A 21,129-nucleotide genomic window follows, 5' to 3' on the forward strand; every position below is an offset into this window, starting at 1 on the left:
GGGGGGGTAGAATTTGAAAATTGCACAATTAGTCCCGGTTCGTGGCTCCAACTGGGACTAAAGGTCCCATTTGAACTGGGACTAATGCCTGCACGGCGTCCTAGCCGCTCGAACCGGGACTAATGCTCACATTAGTTCCGGTTTGTAATGCAACCGGGATTAATGCTCTTTTCTGGCCGAACCAAAGTCCTGTTTTCTACTAGTGTGCATGCATCTGAGTGACTGCGGTAACGTAACATTTACTTTGGCCAGCGGACGCATCACCCGAGGTAGTACTTCCTCGTCTAGATGTATAAGTCACCTTATGAAAATCAAATAATCTCAAAACACCTTGACGCCATATATTAACTCTCACCTCATTTCTTGTTTCGTGACATGTCAACCAATGAGAGATGTGAGCCATATATACTTATCAAACACGATATGCAATGGTTAGTTCATTGCATGGAATGCTATTAACTAGCAAAAAAAATTAAGTTCTCTCGTTTTTTCCTCAGTCTTAACCGCGGTGCATAATCAAAAATGACTTATGCACCTAGACTAGGGAAGTAATATAACATCCGATAGCCAGCCAAACAGTTTCTATGCACTCCAATAAGACGTTTCTTTGGCACTGTCGTAGTGTAAAACCGGCTTATTTTAAATTACAGAGGGAGTAATAAGCATCCTAAATTTTTGAATCTTACAGATCAAATGTAGAGTTTCAGCTGAAAGAAAACAAGGTCAATCTTCCGATCACGAGTCTTTACAAGCTTGAAACAACTTAAGCACGGGCGGGAGTCGTCCCTTTTGAAGTCAGTATTTATGCGGCGCTGAACTAACGAGCGGATACCTAACCTTCAAAGGAGAAGAAAAGACGAATGTATCTTTCATTCATATCGATCAGATGTACTTTGCTCAGGACTCCCATTTTAATAGCCCCAAAGACTGAACGCGAGGAAGGGATGGAGAGTCATGCTGGATTGGGATATTACAAGTTTTGCCCATCCAGCAGGCTGTTCAACACGTACGTACCGCGTGCATTCATACCATTAAGTGTAATTGCTCCGGTAGGTCAGACGACTGATAAAGGTACTATACCGGCAGTAAAATGATAAATGCCGTGTCAGTGTGTGAACGATGAAGACGAGCCATGCATTAATTTTCATGACCTCGAAATCTGGTTCTCCAACATGTACGTGTTCCTACGTATACAAACTGGGCTCCAGCAAGTGACTGCGGCAGTAACATAACATTTACTCTGGCCAGCCGATGCATAGACATGCAGTTGTCCGTGTGTGAACGATCGGGACGACGTGCATTCATATTCTCATCTGTCTGCAGCGGTGTTATAAGAGTAACTCCAATGGGGCGACCCATTTCGCCCGTTTGGGTTGGCACGGATTTAAAAGGTGCCCCAATACGTTGACCCAAATGGGCGCGTCCGCGGGCGACCCATTTTCGGCCTCATTTTTTAGCTGGATTCGCGTCGGCGCAGAAACAAGACGGACGCGCGCGCGCCTACTCCTCTCCCCGAGCCCGCCGGTAGGTGGCAGCCAGCACCATTTCTTCCCAATTTCCCCCAAAAACCCCTCCCGCCCGCGCGCTCCCGTGCCGACATGGACGACGACCTCGACCTCGACGCCGCCGCCAGCCTCGCTTCCCTCGCCTCGTCCGACAAAGGCAAGCCTCGTGCTCCGCGCAAGACCGCCGCCGCGCCCAAGCCAAAGAAGGCGCAGACGCCCGAACAGAGGGTGAGGGAGTCAGCCAAGAGGAAGAGTCGGAGGCATGCCGCCGACGCGAGGGACGAAGCCGTCAAGGCAGCCGCCGTCGCCGCCGCCGCGCAGCAAGAGGCCACCAACGTCCGCGTCGCGGCGGCAACAAGGGAGGCGCTCTATATGCTAGGGTTAAACCCTAGCCAGCATGGCCTCGTCCACGCCGCCGTCGCCGCGGCCAGCACGGCTCATCGGTGTTCCCTCAGATGGTGCTGCCTGACTCGCCCCGCGCGTCGGCTTGCAACCCGATGGCCGGCTTCCACGTATACCCGCAGGCCTCCCGCTTCTCCGGGGAGTGCTCGCCCGACGTGAGCGTGGTGGCGTCTTCCACGCCCACGCCCGCGCCCATCGACCTCAACGCCACACCGGTGGCCGGCGGCTCATCATCCGGAGGTGCGAGGAAACATGCGCGACAGCTGCCGGCCGGCGTGCTCCCGAACGCCCGCAAACTGTTCGAGGGAATGCCCGCCGCCGGCGACGAGGACTACATGCAGAACCTCATCTTCGAGGGCGGTTGGCCGACCGCTGGCTACGATCCCGACGAGACACAAAGCCAGGATGGCCACGGGGCGTTCACGCCGGCCGCTGGCTATGATCCCGATCAGGCGGCCTTCATGCATGATCAGGTCAGCATTGACCTGGACGGCTTCCCACTTAACCACGAGTTTCCGGACGATTATGGCCAAGAGGAAGAGGACGAGTGCGACATCGATGTGGAGCCTTTGTTCGAGGACGAGCTTGCCAATCAAGCCACCGGTCACAAGGAGAAACGCAAGAGCAAGCGCACGAAGGCATACACGGTGGCCGAGGACAAGCTTCTTTGCGAGTGTTGGCGAGACATTGGACAAGACCCCAAGACGGGCGCCGAACAAAAGGCATCAACTATTTGGATTCATGTCGACCGGGGATTTCATGAGCGCAAGAAGTTTCCGCCTTACCAAATTGTGAGCGCGCGCGGGTGGGTCTCCATTTTGAAACGATGGAGGGTGATCCAACAAGAGTGCAACAAGTTTTGTGCCACTCTTGAGAGTGTGAAGGCCCGCCCCGTGAGCGGCATCGGCATACAAGACATGGTATGCTAGCAAGCCGCCCTCTTTTACGTTTTCATTTGCATACCATGTTGCCAATATGCTTGCATGGAAACATTTGTAGGCATTTCAAGCTTTGGAGGCATTCAAGGCCCAGCACAATGGCAAGTGCTTCAATCTCTCCCATCGCTTTAGGGTCATCAAGGATGAGGAGAAGTTCAAGGCGCAATGTGCCGCCCTCAAGTCGCATGGGGAGAAGCAAGCTGTGGAGGAGGTTGGGGACGGCGAGCCGGCACGGCCGCGGGGAGGACCAACTCCAAGAAGGAGGACAAGCGAGATGCGGCATCGAACGCCTTGATCGCAAGCGTGGAGGGCATGATGAACAAGAAGGACACAAGGGAGGAGGAGCGCCGGCGTTTCAAAGAAGATCAAATGTGTTTCAAAGAAGAGCAAATGAACGCCTTCATGGAGATCCAAAGAAAGAGGCTTGAGATGGACGCGGAGAAGCAAGCCAAGATGCTTGAGTTGGAGGCCGCCAACGCCAAGACCAAGGCGAAAGAAGTGGCTCTCGCGAGCATGATGACCGGGGTGGAGATCATGAAGGTGGATCTCAACGCCGTGTCACCAAGGAAGAGGCCATGGTACGAGAAGATGCAGGCCGACATGCTCAAATTTAATGACGAGTGATCTTGTGGCCGTGAGCACCTTCTTGTTTTGTATGCCGGCTTGTGTGCTGGCATGACCGCGAGGCCGCGATGGCGTGGTCGAACTCAAGTCCCACCCTCTTTTGTGCGCTGGCATGTGTGCCGGCCGCTGGCGAGCGCGCCAGCGCGAACTTGGCAATATTTTTTGTAGCCGGCAATGTATGCCGGCGCTGGCATGGTGCCGGCATGAGACATGGCCACTGGCCTTATCTAAGGCCATGGGCCATTTTGCAAAATTGTGCGGACATGAAAATGGGTCGGTGCGTTAGGCACGCGGCCGACCCAAATGCAAAACAGGGCGGACGTCGGGCAGGCGGCCGACCCAAACTGACAAAAAGCGGACAAATGTGCCGTCCATTTGGGTCGGCCCGTTGGAGTTGCTCTAAGACTAGTCACAGTGAAAGTAACATAAATGATAACATCACACTTATCTAGACAAATTATATGACATGGCAAGTAATTAATGATGAAACAGGGGCAAATAGTAACATATCTAGTTATTAGTAACATCACACATATTAATACAAGATGAGTCGCGCTGGAGCGCTTGCGGGTCGATACAGGCAGAATCTCTGGGTTTGGTGCCGCATCACCGACGCCGGCACTTCCCGTCCTAGACGCGGATCTGCGAGGGCAACCCAATCGGCACCGCCCGCCCATCGGCCTCCTCTACCTTCGGTCGCTGCTCCGCGCAGGCAACGGTAGGTTCGCTGCTTTGTTGGCGCCACGGATGCGGACTCCGGAGTCGGAGGCACGCGCTGGCCCTCGTGAGAGGCAGAGGGCACGGGAAATGACGGTTGTGTTCGACGCGGGTGCGCATTTTGCCCGATGCCGCCGCGTGATGTCGGTGCCTGAAGAGGAGGAGCATCTCCTCCAATGGGTGTACCGTCGGTCACTTATCACAGTGGAGACGGACGCCCAACGGCTCTGAAGCATCAACGCCAAGCAGTTCCGTCTTGGCATTGAGCAGTCCAAGCAGGGGGCGGTGGAGGCAGTGGCGAGGGTGGCCAAGCTCAAGCGCAAGCAGTACCGCATCATCCGGCGCTTGAAGGGCTACATCGTCATCTCCGATTCCTCCTCCTACGACGGGTTCGACTCCGACGGCTCCGACATCGACCCACCTCCTGCCGCGGGCGCCTACAGCAGCGCCAACGACCAGAAGGGCAAAGGGCCGGCGAGCAAGTGGTGAAATCCGGTCTTCTCCACGATTATATAATCTATGTCTACCTAGTTAGCATTTGCCGGACGGTTGAACTGTATGAATTACCTGTCTGGTGATCTTTTGATGATGTTTTGTGAATTATGCCCGTTTGCTACCGGTTTATATGTCCTTTTGTTGTTGATTTTGGATGATTAGTGATCTACATAATATGTTGCTGAATATGAGATACGTGGTTGTGAAAACTGCTGTGCAGCCGATACTGCACAGACGACATACAGCCGAACGACATATCCAACGGTGCACCGGTGCTGCTGCCGTGCGACGTATGGTGTGATCTCCAGCGTCGTCCACAAATCGGCTATTAGCATCGTGTGTATAGCAGTGCTAGCCTAGAATTAGGCACTGCTCAGTCAGTATCCGTGAACGCTTCGGGACGCGTCCGCCCGCGTACAGGTCCGGCTGTACATGCTCTAATAGATTAGTGAACTTTAAGCCGCGCTACCAATTCTTTATGTTTTCCTCACATCCCAAGGTTGCATCTGAGCTTTGGTTGTCTAGTGGCGGTACCAAGGGCAATGAAAAGCATTATGCGGTGCAGAGTGCTTTCAATTCAGCCTCCCAACGGGTCCAACTTCATTCATGTCATGGATGTTGTCGTCCTCACCGGTTGGTGAAAACTCCATGATGTGATCTTGCAACCAAATAAACACATACACACAGTGAGAGAGAGAGAGAGAGAGAGAGAGAGAGAGAGAGAGAGATGGAGGCTGTGGCGACGGCCGCGGCCACCTCCTTGGTGGAGTGGATGGTGCCTAAACTCTTTGATTCCTTGCTGGCAAAGCACGAGCTCCGGAAGAGTCTCAAGATCGACATCAACTACATCAAGAACGAGTTTGCTATGATTTCGGCCGTCATCCATGATGATGATCGCCGCAGCGGCTGCTGTGGCGGCCGTGAAGATGTGAATATGGTGTGGATCAATATGGTGCGTGAATTGGCGCACGCCATAGAGGACTGCATCGACCGCTTCATGCACCGTGTGAGGGCCGACCAAGACACTGGGAGAGTGCGCCAGGCTTTCCACCGGGCAAAGACGATGAAGGCCCGGAACAAGTTTGCTGCAGAGATCCAACAACTCAAGAAGAGATCAGAGGATGTATTCAAGCTGAGAGACTCATACAACAATGCTAGCAGCAGCACCTCCTCACCAAGGCAGTCGTTGTCGTCTCAGCAGACAGACACGCCGACGGCAATTGAGGACGACGAGGATGGCACCCATTCAGAGGCATCCATCGCCGTGCCCGTGGGTATGGACACTCCCCGGGACGAGCTTCTGGATCTGATCCAGCAGGAGCAGAAGCTGAAAGTGATTACCATTGTGGGGTTCCATGGTATGGGGAAGACTCTTCTTGCAAATCATGTGTACAAGGCAATTGAGAGCAAAAGCGAATACGAAGCACGGGCTTGGCTCCCTCCAAGGAAACTAGGGGGGAGCGGGGCAGCCGCAGATGTTCTCAAGGAGATACTCTGGCAGCTTGGCCACCTTCCCCTGCCCACCAGTGGCGGTCTCACCCAGCTTAAGGCAAGCATCAAAAAGTGCATTGGCACCAAGAGGTAACTCATATTCATTCAGTTCCCTAACTCTTTTCCTCTACTATTGATGTAGTCCTTGGCTAATTAGTTTGTCATGTTTCATTTGGGTACCTAGGTTTTTCATTGTAATTGATGACCTGCAGACAGTAGCATACTGGCACGACATGAAGAAGGCCTTCATGGGGTTAAGCGGTAGATTTCTAGTGACGACCGCCATTCAGCACGTAGCAAATACCTGCAGCAGCTCAGTTGTTTGTGATCATGTGTACACAATGGCAACCCTTTCTGATCAACACTCAAGACAATTGTTCTTCAATGAAGCTTTCCAAGACGATGAACCACCGCTGGATGCAGAGGAGCTCGGCTCCGCAGCGCTCAAGAAATGTGATGGTCTTCCCCTTGCTCTTGTTACCACCGCCAGGTTCTTTCAAAGTGCAGGTAATCCAACACCCATGAAATGGGCAAAATTATGCGCCGACCTGGGTACACATCTGGAGAGTGATGAACTATTTGCAAGAATGAGGCGTGTGCTTGTCCAGAGCTACACCAGCCTTGGTAGCCAGGTTGCCAGGATATTTTTGCTCTATTTGGGTACCTATCCAAGTGGTCGTCCTATCAAGAAAAAAAGACTGTTAAGGAGATGGTTATCAGAAGGATTATCCCCAGGAGACAATGCATGTAGTGCCCTCAACACTGCTATTATCAATTTCAATAAGCTTGTCGACCGGAGTATCATCCAGCCTATGGATGCCAGTGGTAACAGCACAGAGGTGAAGACATGCCATACCCATGGCATGATGCGGGAGTTTGTCCTGCGCAAGTCCATGTCCGACAACTTTGTTACCGTGTTGTACAATGGGCAGTCTAACCCATCCATACCCAGTAACATCCGCCGGCTTGCTCTGCATCATGCAAGGCCCAGAGAAGTGCAAGGTTTAACTCTTGTCCGGTCACTGACAATCTTGGGAGAGGCGCACCCATCTGTCCTGGACTTCTCCAAGTATGAACTGCTGCGAGTTTTGGATCTGGAAGAGTGCGTTGTATCCTTGGGGGATGGCCATCTCAAGTTGATATGCACCAAACTGTTGCTGCTGAGGTACCTATGCCTCGGGGCCGCTGTTATTGCTACATCGCTTCCAAAGGAGATCAGCAAGCTTCAAGTATTGGATACACTAGATGTGAGAAATACACCGATAGAGATTCTGCAAACACAAGTCCTGGAGCTGCCATGTCTAGTTCATCTCTTTGGGAAGTTCAAGCTCAAGCAAGATGTAGGAGGCTGGAGAATGAGTAAGCTACAGGCTTGGTTGTCAATGAAGAGCAAATTGGAAACATTGGCAGGATTTGTTTTGGAGAACAGCAAGAGCCAAGAGTTTGCACAGCTCATGTACAATATGAATGATTTGACAAAGGTGAAAATATTGTGTGAGTCTACCGCCGACACCAGCAGCTCAAGTCATCTCTCAAAGGCCATCAAGGGGTTCATTGAGAGAAGCACTGACTCCACAGGGACTCCATCACTCTCACTCAATTTTGAAGACGAGTTGACCCAAGACATGCTGAATTTCTCTCTGGATAAGGGAAAGAATCACTGCTGCTATCTTGCCTCGCTCAAGCTGCAAGGAAGCAAGATATGCAGCCTTCCCTCCTTTGTTGCCTTTCTGGGTGGTCTCACTAAGCTAGGCCTTTCATCCCCTCAGCTGAGCCTTAGCCAAGATTTTCTTGCTACCCTGAGCAAAGTGCCTGGCCTGGCGCACCTGAAGCTGGTTGCAACTAGCCTCGGCAGGCTCGTCATCACAAAAGGTACACTTAAGAGCCTGGTACGCCTATCCATTCTGGTGAAATCCATGATTGGTCAGCTGGAAATCCAAGAGGGAGCTTTACCACGCCTCAGGTCGATGCAACTGCTATGCAAAGATCTGGCTGGCTCTATTTCCGGCACGTCAGCGGTCCATTCCCTTGGGCATCTTGACGAGATTGCTCTCCATCGTGATGTGGGAGATGAAACAAAAAATGAGTGGAAAGAAGCAGCAAAGAACCTCCCAGGTCGACGCCCCAAGATATTGTTTCTCTAGACAACATCAACACATCCAGGTAATGAATTGTGCTGCTTGCCTTGCAATGAGCTTTGCTCCTCGCCTCCCCACAGTTCACATCCTGGTAATGACACTTTTTTATTATTGTGCAGGCAGTGCAGGCTGCGACTTGCTAATGGCAAAGCATTATCGTATGCTGCTTATTGGTTGATGGACATTCATCAACATGATCAAATGCGTCGAATAATTTAGTCTCTTTGCTCTCATGTCGATTTGGTGGCTTCCACGCCGTTTGTACTTTTATGTTGTGTCACCACTAGGATTTATTTATTTGTAACGGATCGAAGTTAATGACCTGTTAAGTGTGAGCAAACGATTTTCTTTGCAAGAAATATGGTGACTTCCTGCTGTAATAAATAAGTTTACTCTGTCTGTTGTTGGACATGTATTTGGTTATTTTGGGTCCTAGTCAACTTAATTGGCTTCTATTATTTCTCACAATAAATATCCTAGTACTTGTTTGGGATATACCATTCGTTGCTGCTGGTTGGCAATCTGGTACATATACATAAATATTTGTATGGCATAGCGAACTTTGTGAAGGCAGAAGGCAGTGGACAATCAGAACTGATACAGACTGCAATTGTGCTCTGCTTCCTCTGCTTTGCTATGCCTTCTGCAGTCTGAACATTTGCGTGTAGTTAGCTTCCTCTGCTTTTGCTCTGTTTTCTGGACTCTCAACATTTGGCTGTAGTTAGCTTGAGGTTTGGAGTATATGGATAGCTAGGAAAGTGGAAAGGAGCGGTTGGTTTGGTGCCTGGGCTTGATTAATCTTACTCGGGATGGGAGGGACTGCGGTTTGCTTTCAATGATTCAGTGTCAGGTTTACTCTCAGGTGCCAAACAGCTACGGCTGTGGGGATGGGGAGTCGTCTCCTGAAGATGATGAAATGCTTGTGATAAGTTTGTCCTGAATGCACATGAGTTTGTTCTTCTCATGAATTCAGATTTGCTGCCCGACTCTGTCCTCTGCTCATGAGATGAGATGAGACGAGACGGGCAGAGGAAATGAAAACTGAAGAAGCATAGTAGCCGGTCCAACAGCTTATCAAGTTTTGAACAAAACATTTTATAAAGTAAACAACAACTCCCATGTCACGAGATCAGCACCTCCGGTGACGGACGAGCTAACAGCGATGGTCAGGTAGTACACCAGGGTCTTCCGTGGACGTGCGCCTTCCCGAGTGCCAGCAGGGCGATCATGCCAGGGACGTGGCGGCTATACCCAGAAGAAGACCGGCGGGAGCAGCCCGAACACCATGTAAGATAGCAGGGCCATGAGGCCATGACCATGTGAAGCCGAGCTTTCGACCGCCTCCGGAGCTGCAGCCAGTAGTGACCGACCTGCTTATCGTCCCTGTCCACATCTCGGATGTCTCTCAGACTGGCGATCTGTTATCGACGGGGAAATGATATGTTACATTCGAATTTTGAAGTTCGGAGTTTAAGTTTTTTTTTTTTTTTTTTTTTTGTAATGATCAGTAAGAACAGTGTGAAAATTCAGTCAGACAGAGAGTGAGAGAGAGAGAAAGGACGATAAGAGGAAGTCTACCGATAAGGTTGGCTATGCCCAAGATGAATATGTCCACTGCAAGTCAACCATAGCTTGTAGCTACGGATCCAACACTTATAGATCAAGCTGCTGAGATGAAGGCTGAAGCAGCGTAGCTGCCACAGCTCCTAACCTGTTTCTTTTCTTGAAAGGAGCGAGCGAGGGAGCGAGCGAGCGGCGCGGTAGCGACGCGAGGGAGCGAGCGAGGGAGCGAGCGAGCGGCGCGGTAGCGACGCGAGGGAGCGAGCAAGCTCAGGTCCGCAATAAACGGTTCAAAAATTACGATAAAAAATAGTGAACGGTACCAGAAAAAGTCCGCCCGACAGTTAACTAGTATATGACGCACAGTTAGCTTATCTGTTTTCGAGCAGTTAGGAATGGTTCCTGAATAGCTTATTTAGGAATGGATCCAGTGGAGGCCCTGTGCCCTGCGGCACACCTTCCCCTTTCCAGTCGATGGCCACGGCCACATCTCCAGTGCCTCTTCACCGGCCGACGAGAAAAGCACTGTCGTTCCCCCTTCTTTCCTCGTGTAGGTGTTGGTCGCAGTTACCCATGGCCGTTGCAGCAATTACCAGATAGGTAGGCGGGAGGGGGCCTGTTGGGTGGCGCACACGGGGGAGGTTGCTGGTGGCGGCACACCGACGGGGTGGGCCGGGGTGGCGCACTGGCAGCCATCGTCGCTAGGGACTCAGTGCCGGCTCTCCCGCCCGAAAACTCCATCACCTCCTCTGCTCCACCCATCTCTTCCTCTGCCATCGGCCGGGTGACCTGATTCATGGCAAGCACGGCCGGATCTACTCCAACGCAGCTATCCACCAGTGCTCTCCTCCAACGCAGTTAGTGAACTAAAACTGTAGCAATTGGCTTGTGCTTAGATTAGCAGTAGCCGTTAGTTTCTTTAGAAGTTACTACCATTTTTAGGGGTAGCAGTTAATCCATGACACTGTAGCAGTTAACTATTAAAAAAGTGAAAAAACTTTTACTGAAGTAAACAGGGAAGTTATTTTTTGTGACGTGTCAGTTAAGTGCATGAAGTGCAACAGTTAAGTGTTTCAAAGCTATAACAGTATGACAAAGTTTTTTTATACTGTTAGTCCAATTTTTTTTTGCATATGGCAGTTAAGTGGGCGAGTGTTTGGAAGTTAACTTGAACACTTAACTGCCATGCACACTCGAGCAGTTAGCATGACCTTGGCAAAAAAAGAACGAAAGAAAAAAAGTTGATATCTTCAGTCAAGCAGTTCACTAGTTCTTAACTGCCGCAGTCCCGACAGTTAGCTATTTCAGGCCCCATAGTTGGAATGACCCAGGGAAAATAATAAAAAATAAAAAATTAGTACCTTCAGTCCTGCAGTTAACTTGTTGTTAACTGCCGCAACCGCCGAAAGTTAGCTATTTCGATACTGGCAGTTAGCTTGATCTAGGAAAAACCAGGAAAAAACAAAAAAAAAGTGTCTTAAGTCATGGCAGTTAGCTTGGTCGTCATACGTCAGTTAGCTATTCTGGTCGGGCAGTTAGCATGTACTATAGCAGTTCGGGAAAAATGATAAAAATGTCGTTAGTTTTTTGAAACTACTCTTAAATCATGGCGAATCTGAAAACGAGTTGTATATACCAAAGTTTGGGCTAATCCTAGCTTTTCAATGGTGTATCATATGCATCATTCCGACAAACGGTTTGAAAATTTCTTTCACAAAAACATTGAAAACTTGTTTGATGGATTTCTAATTTTTTGAATTTTGTTTAAAAACCGAATCGATTTTGGGAAAATGATCAACATGAGTTTTTTGCTCCTTTTCAATAGTTGTTCAAGGGTATACCATTTGCATCATTCCGATGAACGGTTCAATAATTACGACAAAAAAAATGCGAAAAAATAGTGTCAGAAAAATCCACTTGGCAGTTAACTAGTATAGGTCGCACAGTTAGCTGTGTGTTCTCGCTCAGTTAGGAAGGGTTCCTGAATAGTTTATTCAGGAATTGGTTGCAGAATAGTTGGTCGTCATACGTCAGTTAGCTATTCTGGTCGGGCAGTTAGCATGTACTGTGTATATATATGGGACACCTAGGTGCCCAGGCTCCTTACCTCGTGACCGTCGGATCTTAGACAGATGCACGTAGATAGTAATGGGTGCGAGTATATTAAGCGGCTTCCATATATGCTTTATGGAAGTAATTGGCAAGTACCAATAAATGTATGATTTCGGTGTATTAATAACATGCGTTGAATAGGAAAGTGATAAATGCAATTTCTTCTTAATTTATTTCATTGGACGTATAACGGAAACTCCTATGAAGGTATATACGTACAAACTTAGTATTTTTATGCGGCATGCATGTGCGTCCTTATGCATATTATATAAATGCACATACTAATGTTTTGGGTATATACCTACCTTTGATGTATTCTCGACCTATAGTTCGTACTTAATCTGGGGTACATCACATGCGAGTATATGGATTTTGGGTATATAATTTCCGAGTATGTCACATTTATTTATATTCTTGGGGTATACATTTTTTTGGGTATGTCTCCAGTATCATTTACAGGTATGTCTCGTACGAGTATACATGTATCAGCAAAGGGTCTATCATTTTCTGGTATATCCCCATGCAAAAGTATATCAGTTTTGTGTACATCTCCAAGGAATATAAGTGTACTAGAAAAAGTATATGGATACGATATCTTAGGTATATGTACGAATGAAAAAATTGGCCGTCGGCATCAACATGTTTTATACAAACCTAAAACACAAAAAAATAACTAGGATGACATATTATATTATTTGTCCACGTTAATTTGTATAGGGAAATTAATTGTCAGAAAGTGCAACCCAACCTTAATTTTCTTTAAATGTTAGGTACCTTGAAGATTAAATTATTTAAAAAATACACAAGAACATCCATTGGTTATACCATACCAATGGTATACTCAATAGGTATATTGATATACCCAATGAGTATACATATTTTTTGTGGACATTAGGGATACAGTACATTGGGTATATGATACCATGGGTATACCCAACGTATACCGAATAGGAGGTCTGTTGTACTCTTATCATCGTTGGGTATATGAAACCATGGGTATCATACATTTGTCATATGATATATGGGGTATCATACATTAGTCATACGATATATTGGATATCATACATTTGATGTGTATATATGACAACGCCCAAAATACAAGCACCCAATACCTGTTGAGTAACAATTGTACAACATGATTCACCTTATTAAAAAAAAGTATATGGATACAATATCTTAGGTATATGTACGAGCAAAACTATTGCTTCTCGGTACGCACATGCTTTCTACATACCTAAAAGTAAGAAACATAACTAGGACGACGTATTATATTTTTGTTGACCATTGAAATAGTAGGAAAGGCTCGTACTGCATATATATTATTTGGTCACATTAAATTATATAGATAAATTAGTCGTTAAAAATTTCAAACTGGCCTTATGAAAGAACATGCGGTGCCCCCATGTTTGGTTTTGGTAATTGATGACAATCTCTATGGACTAATGGTTGCCTTGAGTTATATTTGAAGGATTTGTCCATAGGCATTTCTTGAAGTCCATGTGTTGGTTTCAAGGAGTTTATGTGGTGACCAAGGTGTTATTAAGGAATTATCCAAAGATTGGTCATGTGAGAGTAGAGCTTATTGCAAGCATGTCTTGAAGAAGAAGATTGTGTGATCATTCATGTTTACCTTCAAGACATCATCCAAATGAAGAGAGTTGGAAAGAGTCAAGGTTGATCAAGACTAAGTCAAGAGTGAATCAAGTTGATCAACACACAAAGCGCACAAGATGTACCGAGAGGGATCAAGCGATCCCATGGTGTGGTAAGCATTGTCGAGTACGCTTTGTGTACTAACCCATGATCTTCGTGAGAGTTCTTTGTGGGGTTAGGTTGCGGTGTGCAAGTTCAAGTGAAGCATCATGAAGAGATCAAATGCTTGAAGCTTGCCGTCCATTGTGGCGACAATGGACTTGTGAAGATGTTGCGGTGTGCAAGTTCAAGTGAAGCATCATGAAGAGATCAAATGCTTGAAGCTTGCCGTCCATTGTGGTGACAATGGACTTGTGAAGATGTGCGGAAGAGTGGCTCACCATAGTGGAGTATGGGGGAGCAATCAACTAGTCTTCATCGAGCCAACACAACCAAGAAAGGTGGTCCAACTTGAGGGAGTCAAGATCGTCATCATCTAGCTCAAGTGGACCATGTGCAAGGCAAAGGTTTGCTCTTGATAGGTTTCTATTTTACCGGTCTCATGATGGTAGTTGGGAGACCAGGTTATAGGATCGATTGCCGTACTATCAAGGGGGGCTCTCGATGAGTAGCTTGATCGTATCGTTCATAGAGAGCTCAAACCATTGCATCCTTGCATCATCTTTGTTGGTTCTTGTTTGGTTCTTCTCTTTGTGAGTTTTGGAGCTTATGGTCATCTTGTTGACAAGCTCGAGTTCATCGAAAACGGAGTTCACTCGCATCTTCTATGATGTTTTCGATGTTGGAGGTTATGCCGGTTCTTCTCGGTTGGAGGTTTCACTCCTCTATTTGTTGGCATACCTCCCCTGCCTCTTCTTACTCATCGTCTTGTATCCAACAAGCTTGAGTTTGCTCAATTCGGAGCTCATATGAAGAAGTTATGGCAGTTCTGGTTTTCTCCCTGCGGTAGTACCGCGGCCAGAGCGGCAGTACCGCTTATCGCCCCAAGCGGTAGTACCGCTGTCCAAAGCGGTACTACGGCTACGGTTCCGCGCTGGTACCGCCTCGATTTTGGGTCTTGCATTTTTCGTGTCGAGTTTTGCAGTAGTTGCACGACAGTAAGGCACGGCAGTTCCGCCTATAAGCGGTAGTACAGCCTGTAAGCGGTAGTACCGCTCCGGTCGGCGGTAGTACCGCTACTGCATTTTTGGTCCCGTGTTCTGCTCCTCCAGCGGTAGTACCGCTGGGGTGCGCGGTAGTACCGCTTATAAGCGGTACTACCGCCCCAAGGTTCATGTTTGGTTGCTCCTTTTCCCTGCTTCTTCCGCCAGAGCGGTAGTACCGCTCGTGGAGCGGTAGTACCGCTCGTGTGCGGGCTGAGCACATAACGGTTGGATTTTTCCCCTTCTATAAAAGGGGGTCTTCTTCCCCAATGAACCTTATCCTTTGAGCTCGTGTTCTTCCTCCATTGTTGACCTTCTTCGAGCTTGCTAACTCTCAATCCCTCCATGGATTCTTGCTAGTTTTTGAGGGAAAAGAGAGAGGAGATCTAGATCCACATTTCCACCAATCACTTTCTCCTCTTTGTGAGGGGAACCCCTTGGATCTAGATCTTGGAGTTCTTGGTGTTCTCCTTCTTGTTCTTCCTCTCTTTTTCCTCCCTAGCATTAGTTGCTTCGGTGGGATTTGAGAGAGAAGGACTTGGGCACTCCGTGTGCCCTTGCCATTGCATTTGGTGCATCGGTTTGAGTTCTCCACGGTGATACGTGGAAATTACAAGTGAGAAGCTTATTACTCTTGGGTGCTTGGTGCCCTTGAGCTTGTTCCTCTTGGGTGCTTGGGCGCCCTAGACGGTTGGTGGTGTTCGGAGCTCAATCATTATGGTGTAAAGCTCCGGGCAAGCATCGGGGTCTCCAATTAGGTTGTGGAGATCGCCCCGAGCAATTTGACGGGTACCGGTGACCGCCCCCAAGGGTTGCCAAAGTGTACGGGTTCGGTGATCGCCCCGAAGGGTTGCCATTTGTACGGGTTCGGTGACCGCCCTCAAGGGTCCCTTAGTGGAATCACGGCATCTTGCATTGTGCGAGGGCGTGAGGAGATTACGGTGGCCCTAGTGGCTTCTTGGGAAGCATTGTGCCTCCACACCGCTCCAAACGGAGATTAGCATCCGCAAGGGTGTGAACTTCGGGATACATCGTCGTCTCCGCGTGTCTCGGTTATCTCTTACCCGAACCCTTTACTTATGCACTTTACTTTGTGATAGCCATATTGTTTCTTGTCATATATCTTGCTATCACTTAGTTGTTTATCTTGCTTAGCATAAGTCGTTGGTGCACATAGGTGAGCCTAGTTGTTGTAGGTTTTGTGCTTGTCAAATTAACCGCTAGGTTTATTCCGCATTTGTTCAAGTCTAAACCGTAATTATTTTAAAGCGCCTATTCATCCCCCCCCTCTAGGCGACATCCACGATCTTTCACCTTAGTTTTTCTTAAAAGTTCAGATACTTTGAAATCAAATATATCTTGTGTATATACGTAGATACACCATCTTTTTTGTAGAACCGACACTAGCATGTATTAGTATAGAAGAAACACCGTACAATTTTGTTTTGAAAAGGACTATTGCTAGCAAATAAATAGAATACTATTTTTTGAAAAGCAATCGTAGACCATTATGGTAATAATGCATGCAAACAGAATATGGAAAGCTATTATTACGTGGATTGTATAGCATGCACTAATGGATATTACTTGCCGTAATGGGTCTAGGTGTCCAGGCACCTAGGGTATATATATATATATATATACACGTGTTGAAATAAAGGACATGGACCTACGAATTCATGGTTATTAGATTAGTGAGTGTTTTTTCACCCGTTGCAATGCACGGGCTCATTTGCATCGCATGCCGAGAGGGAGACGTCTTAAGATTGACAACATTCAAACGTATTGTATTGATGTCAACACTGAGGCCAGCGTCGACGAGAGTGGGAAGAACGGCTGAATTCGTCTTCTGTAGTTACTGCCCATCTTGAAACTACTTGGTGGCTAGTGTGTGTGCCAGCCCAGCCCTGTCTGTGTGTCCCTTGTTCAATCCGCTCAAACGTGCAGCGGCAGCTACTGCAGCTCGTACGTGCGACAACGCAAGCACAGCCAGTAACGAACAGCAGAACAACAAGAGGGACATGACATGCGGCATATCAGCTCGTCATCGGCCTCACATGTGCTCTCTTCACATGCCACCAAGGAAAATGAACAAGTAACACCGGCCGGCCATACAGATACAGATACCGATACTGGTGCACGGCCGACAAATCAACTTGTAAGCAATTGCATAAGTAATACTACTAGTGACTTGGAAGGGCAAAGAACAATCTGCATGCGTGTGTGCAACGGGAGGAAAGCGACAGCATTTTCCTTACAGGGATAAATCTTATGCCCACCATTTTCCGGGATATAGGGTTTTCAAGCAAGGAAGCAAGCAAGCAAGCCTGAAGATAATGTTTGCTCGAGGATTTGTCAGCTATAAATAATCTTTGATTTCGATTACAAACGAGCAAAGAAAGAAACAAATGGCCACATTTTATTAATTAATTAATTAATTAATTATTACAACATAATAATAACAACAAGAGAAGAGTTTTGGTAACAATTAAGTGCGTAGTAAAATCTAGTACTAGATAAAGTAGCAAAGTGTTGGCTCCCTGCTTGGATTATTATTATTAAGTTACATGACAATACCGGCCCCTTCAAAGTGTTCCACTGAAAAGAAATAAGCGACATCCAGTACATCAGCGACGAGCTCGCCAGCATGCAGGCCTTTCTTGGCGACCTCGGCTCTGCCCTGGATGACCACGATCGCCGGCTCAAGAGCTGGATGAAGCATATTCGTGACATGGCATATGACATGGAAGACTGCATCAATGACTTTGCTCATCGCCTCCCTCAGGACTCCCTCAGTGATGCAAGATGCTCCTTCATCGTGACGATAGTCTATGAGCTGTGGACATTCTGGCCTCGCCGCGACATTGCCTCCAAGATTGCCGAGCTCAAGGTCCAGGCACAGTACATTGCTGAAGGACGCAACAGATATGGAGTGAACAACTCAAACCCAAGAACAAGCTCCAGAGCCGGAGCAACCCATGCTGTTACGTATGGTATTGCTGAGCATTTGGTGGCAAGCCGTCAGCTCATCAGCACAGAGAACCCCGTGGGAGTGAAGGTGGACATGGAGAAGCTTCGGGGTTGGCTAACCAAACATGATAAAGGCTCTCATCGAGCTGTTGTGTCCTTGATTGGATTCGGTGGTGTAGGAAAGACCACCATTGCCATGGCATTGTACCGAGATTTCAGGAATGAATTTGACTGTCGGGCATCAGTCACAGTGTCTCAGAACTTCAATGAAGATGAAGTCCTAAGGGATGTTCTTGGGCAAATCAAGACAAAGTAGGAGGTGCAGGAGGGCAGCAACACAGGGAAGCTTAAGGAAATAAACCAGTCTTTTTTTAAGCACGGATGCTTATTTGTAGAGTATAGCCGCTTAATTAGGCATCCTTTCCTGTAGAAATCGGCACTGATGCTTTAAAAAACCTGATTTATTTTTAAAGCACCTAGTATTGTACAAGATTTAAGTTTTTTTAAAGGCCGCTACTTTCCTTGTCCATTCACATCTTTGAGTGCATGCCCGTATCTAAATATCACACGGTCTGGCATGTATTCTTGGCTAAAAAGAAAGAGAGGATAGGTAGCAGCTGCCATTAACGTAGGCAGCATCTCTGTTCGTCCATCGTGTTGTGCCGGAAGGAGGAAAATTGTCAGGGCCCAGGACGACCTGACGCATGAATGAAATCACAAGCTACAAGGAAGTATTCAGAGTTGAGAAAACAGAGCAAAAGCAAACTACAGGCAAAGCAGACTTCAGAAAACAGAGCCACTAGAAAAGAAAAACTTACCAACATATGCACTTGTGGGGAGCAGAGCAGTTGAATTCTCGGTACCAATTCAACGAACAGAAGCATGTGACCCATTCCCCATTTGGACGGAACAATCCCTTGCAGATAAGAAGTGGACAAAGAGATGTTAGCACACACGTGAATGTTAGCACTTGAATCAATCCACCACGAAGATGATTGAAATACCGAAAGAGTAATAGGTAAATTTCCATACCCTTCTGTATTGCTAGCGGTCACCATGTTGACAGTCTTGGAACTCGTTTTCCCTCTATGGTCTGCAAGTTCTGGGAATTCCCGGGGAAAGTGTCCGGACTTCCCACAGGCGTAGCACTCTAGCTCAGCCTTGTTAACTTCTTCTTCTTGAAGGTAGTAGTCTTGGTAGGCTTGTTGAAAACAAGTTTGTTCTTCCCCTTATTCTTGTTCTGTGGGTACCTCTGCACCATATTGGTAGTAGGCTGAACCTCAACCTCCTTTTCTCAGTAGTGTCTTTAGAACAAGCTTTCTCTTCAACATCAAGAGATGCCAACAGATTTTCAACTGATATCTTCTATCTCTTATGTTTTAGAGTTGTGGCGAAGTTTCTCTATGAAGGAGGTAACTTTTCAATCATGCACCTAGCCACGAATTTATAGGATAAATCATACTTAAGGAGTTCTAGGAGTTCTAGTTCCTTCACAATGCACTGTATCTCATGATCTTGTTCAAACACAGAATGATTATTCACCATCTTATAGTTGTGGAAATTCCCCATGATGTACAGTTCACTGTCTATATATATTGCACCGAATTTAGCATTCAGTGTATTTCGCAGTGTTTCCATCTTGTATGTGCATGTGCACATCACACATATGGTCATCAAGAACACTCATAATGCATCCCACAAACATAGTGTTGGCTTCCTAGAACTTTCTCTAATCTTCCTCAGAAATTCCCTCTGGGCACCAACACTAGCGCTCGCCGGTGGTGGAGGCTTCGGCTGTTGGGCAGGCCCGAGGGAAGAAGGGGAATGGGATCCGATGGTGGAAGCTCGGTACAGCGCTGATCACGCCGGATCCGAAGCAGTCCACGCAGAGAGAGGTTGAGGACCATGGGGAGGGGCAGGCCATGCAGGGGGGACCAGCGAGCTCGGATCCATCACCGTGGGGACCAGCAGAGCTCGGATCCATCACCGATAGGCGACCAAGGTAGTGAGGTGCGCCGCCACGGGTGGGAAGTGACCGGTGGTGAGGTGTGCCGCCGCAAGGTGGGAGGTGGTCGGGGTTGGGGGCGCCGCTGCGGAGTGGGGTGAGAGAGGTTGGGCGGGCCATGCAGCGGGGGCGGCGGATCCGGCCGCCGTGGAGGCGGATTTGACCCAGGGTGGCGGCGAGCGCAGGTACGCGCGGGGCGGCGCGGGGTCGCTCCCCTGGTGACGCATGGCTGGGTGCACGGCGGCGCCTAGGAGGAGGCCGCGGGTGTTGGGAAACGTAGTAATTTCAAAAAAAATCCTACGCACATGCAAGATCATGGTGATGCATAGCAACGAGAGGGGAGAGTGTTGTCCACGTACCCTCGTAGACCGACAGCGGAAGCGTTATCACAACGCGGTTGATGTAGTCGTACGTCTTCACGATCCGACCGATCAAGTACCGAACGTACGGCACCTCCGAGTTCTACACACGTTCAGCTCGATGACTTCCCTCGAACTCCGATCCAGCCGAGTGTTGAGGGAGAGTTTCGTCAGCACGACGGCGTGGTGACGATGATGATGTTCCACCGACGCAGGGCTTCGCCTAAGCTCCGCAACGGTATTCTCGAGGTGTAATATGGTGAAGGGGGGCACCGCACACGGCTAAGAGATCTCAAGGATCAATTGTTGTGTCTATGGGGTGCCCCCCTGCCCCCGTATATAAAGGAGCAAGGGGGAGGCAGCCCGCCAAGGGGAGAGGCGCGCCAAAGGGGGGAGTCCTACTCCCACCGGGAGTAGGACTCCTCCTTTCCTTGTGGGAGTAGGAGAAGGGAAGGGGGAAGGAGAAAGAAGGAAGGGTGCGCCCCCCTTCCCTAGTCCAATTCGGACCAGACCATGGGGAGGGGTGCGGCCACCTTTTGAGGCCTTTCTCTCCTTTCCGTATGGCCCATTAAGGCCCAATACGAATTCCCGTAACTCTCCGGTACTCCGAAAAATACCCGAATCACTCAGAACCTTTCCGAAGTCCGAATATAGTCGTCCAATATATCGATTTTTACATCTCGACCATTTCGAGACTCCTCGTCATATCCCCGATCTCATCCGGGACTCCGAACTCCTTCGGTACATCAAAACTCAATAAAACTGTCATCGTAACATTAAGCGTGCAGACCCTACGGGTTTGAGAACTATGTAGACATGACCGAGACACGTCTCCGGTCAATAACCAATAGCGGGACCTGGATGCCCATATTGGCTCCCACATATTCTACGAAGATCTTTATCGGTCAGACCGCATAACAACATACGTTGTTCCCTTTGTCACCGGTATGTTACTTGCCCGAGATTTGATCGTCGGTATCTCGATACCTAGTTCAATCTCGTTACCGGCAAGTCTCTT

At 48.2% G+C, this 21,129-nt stretch overlaps 1 protein-coding gene across 1 annotated transcript; it reads left to right on the top strand.

The window, feature by feature from the left end:
- Nucleotides 1-5,276: 5,276 nt before the first annotated feature.
- Nucleotides 5,277-8,733, top strand: LOC123165145 (disease resistance protein RGA4; the record flags this gene model as incomplete). Its single annotated transcript, XM_044582779.1, is given in 3 exon segments — nt 5,277-6,262; nt 6,357-8,335; nt 8,430-8,733. Coding segments are annotated over 2 exon segments (2,814 nt in total). The 3' UTR covers nt 8,317-8,335; nt 8,430-8,733.
- Nucleotides 8,734-21,129: the final 12,396 nt, after the last annotated feature.

This window comes from Triticum aestivum, chromosome 7D, assembly GCF_018294505.1.
Source record: "Triticum aestivum cultivar Chinese Spring chromosome 7D, IWGSC CS RefSeq v2.1, whole genome shotgun sequence".
Classification (NCBI taxonomy): domain Eukaryota; kingdom Viridiplantae; phylum Streptophyta; class Magnoliopsida; order Poales; family Poaceae; genus Triticum; species Triticum aestivum.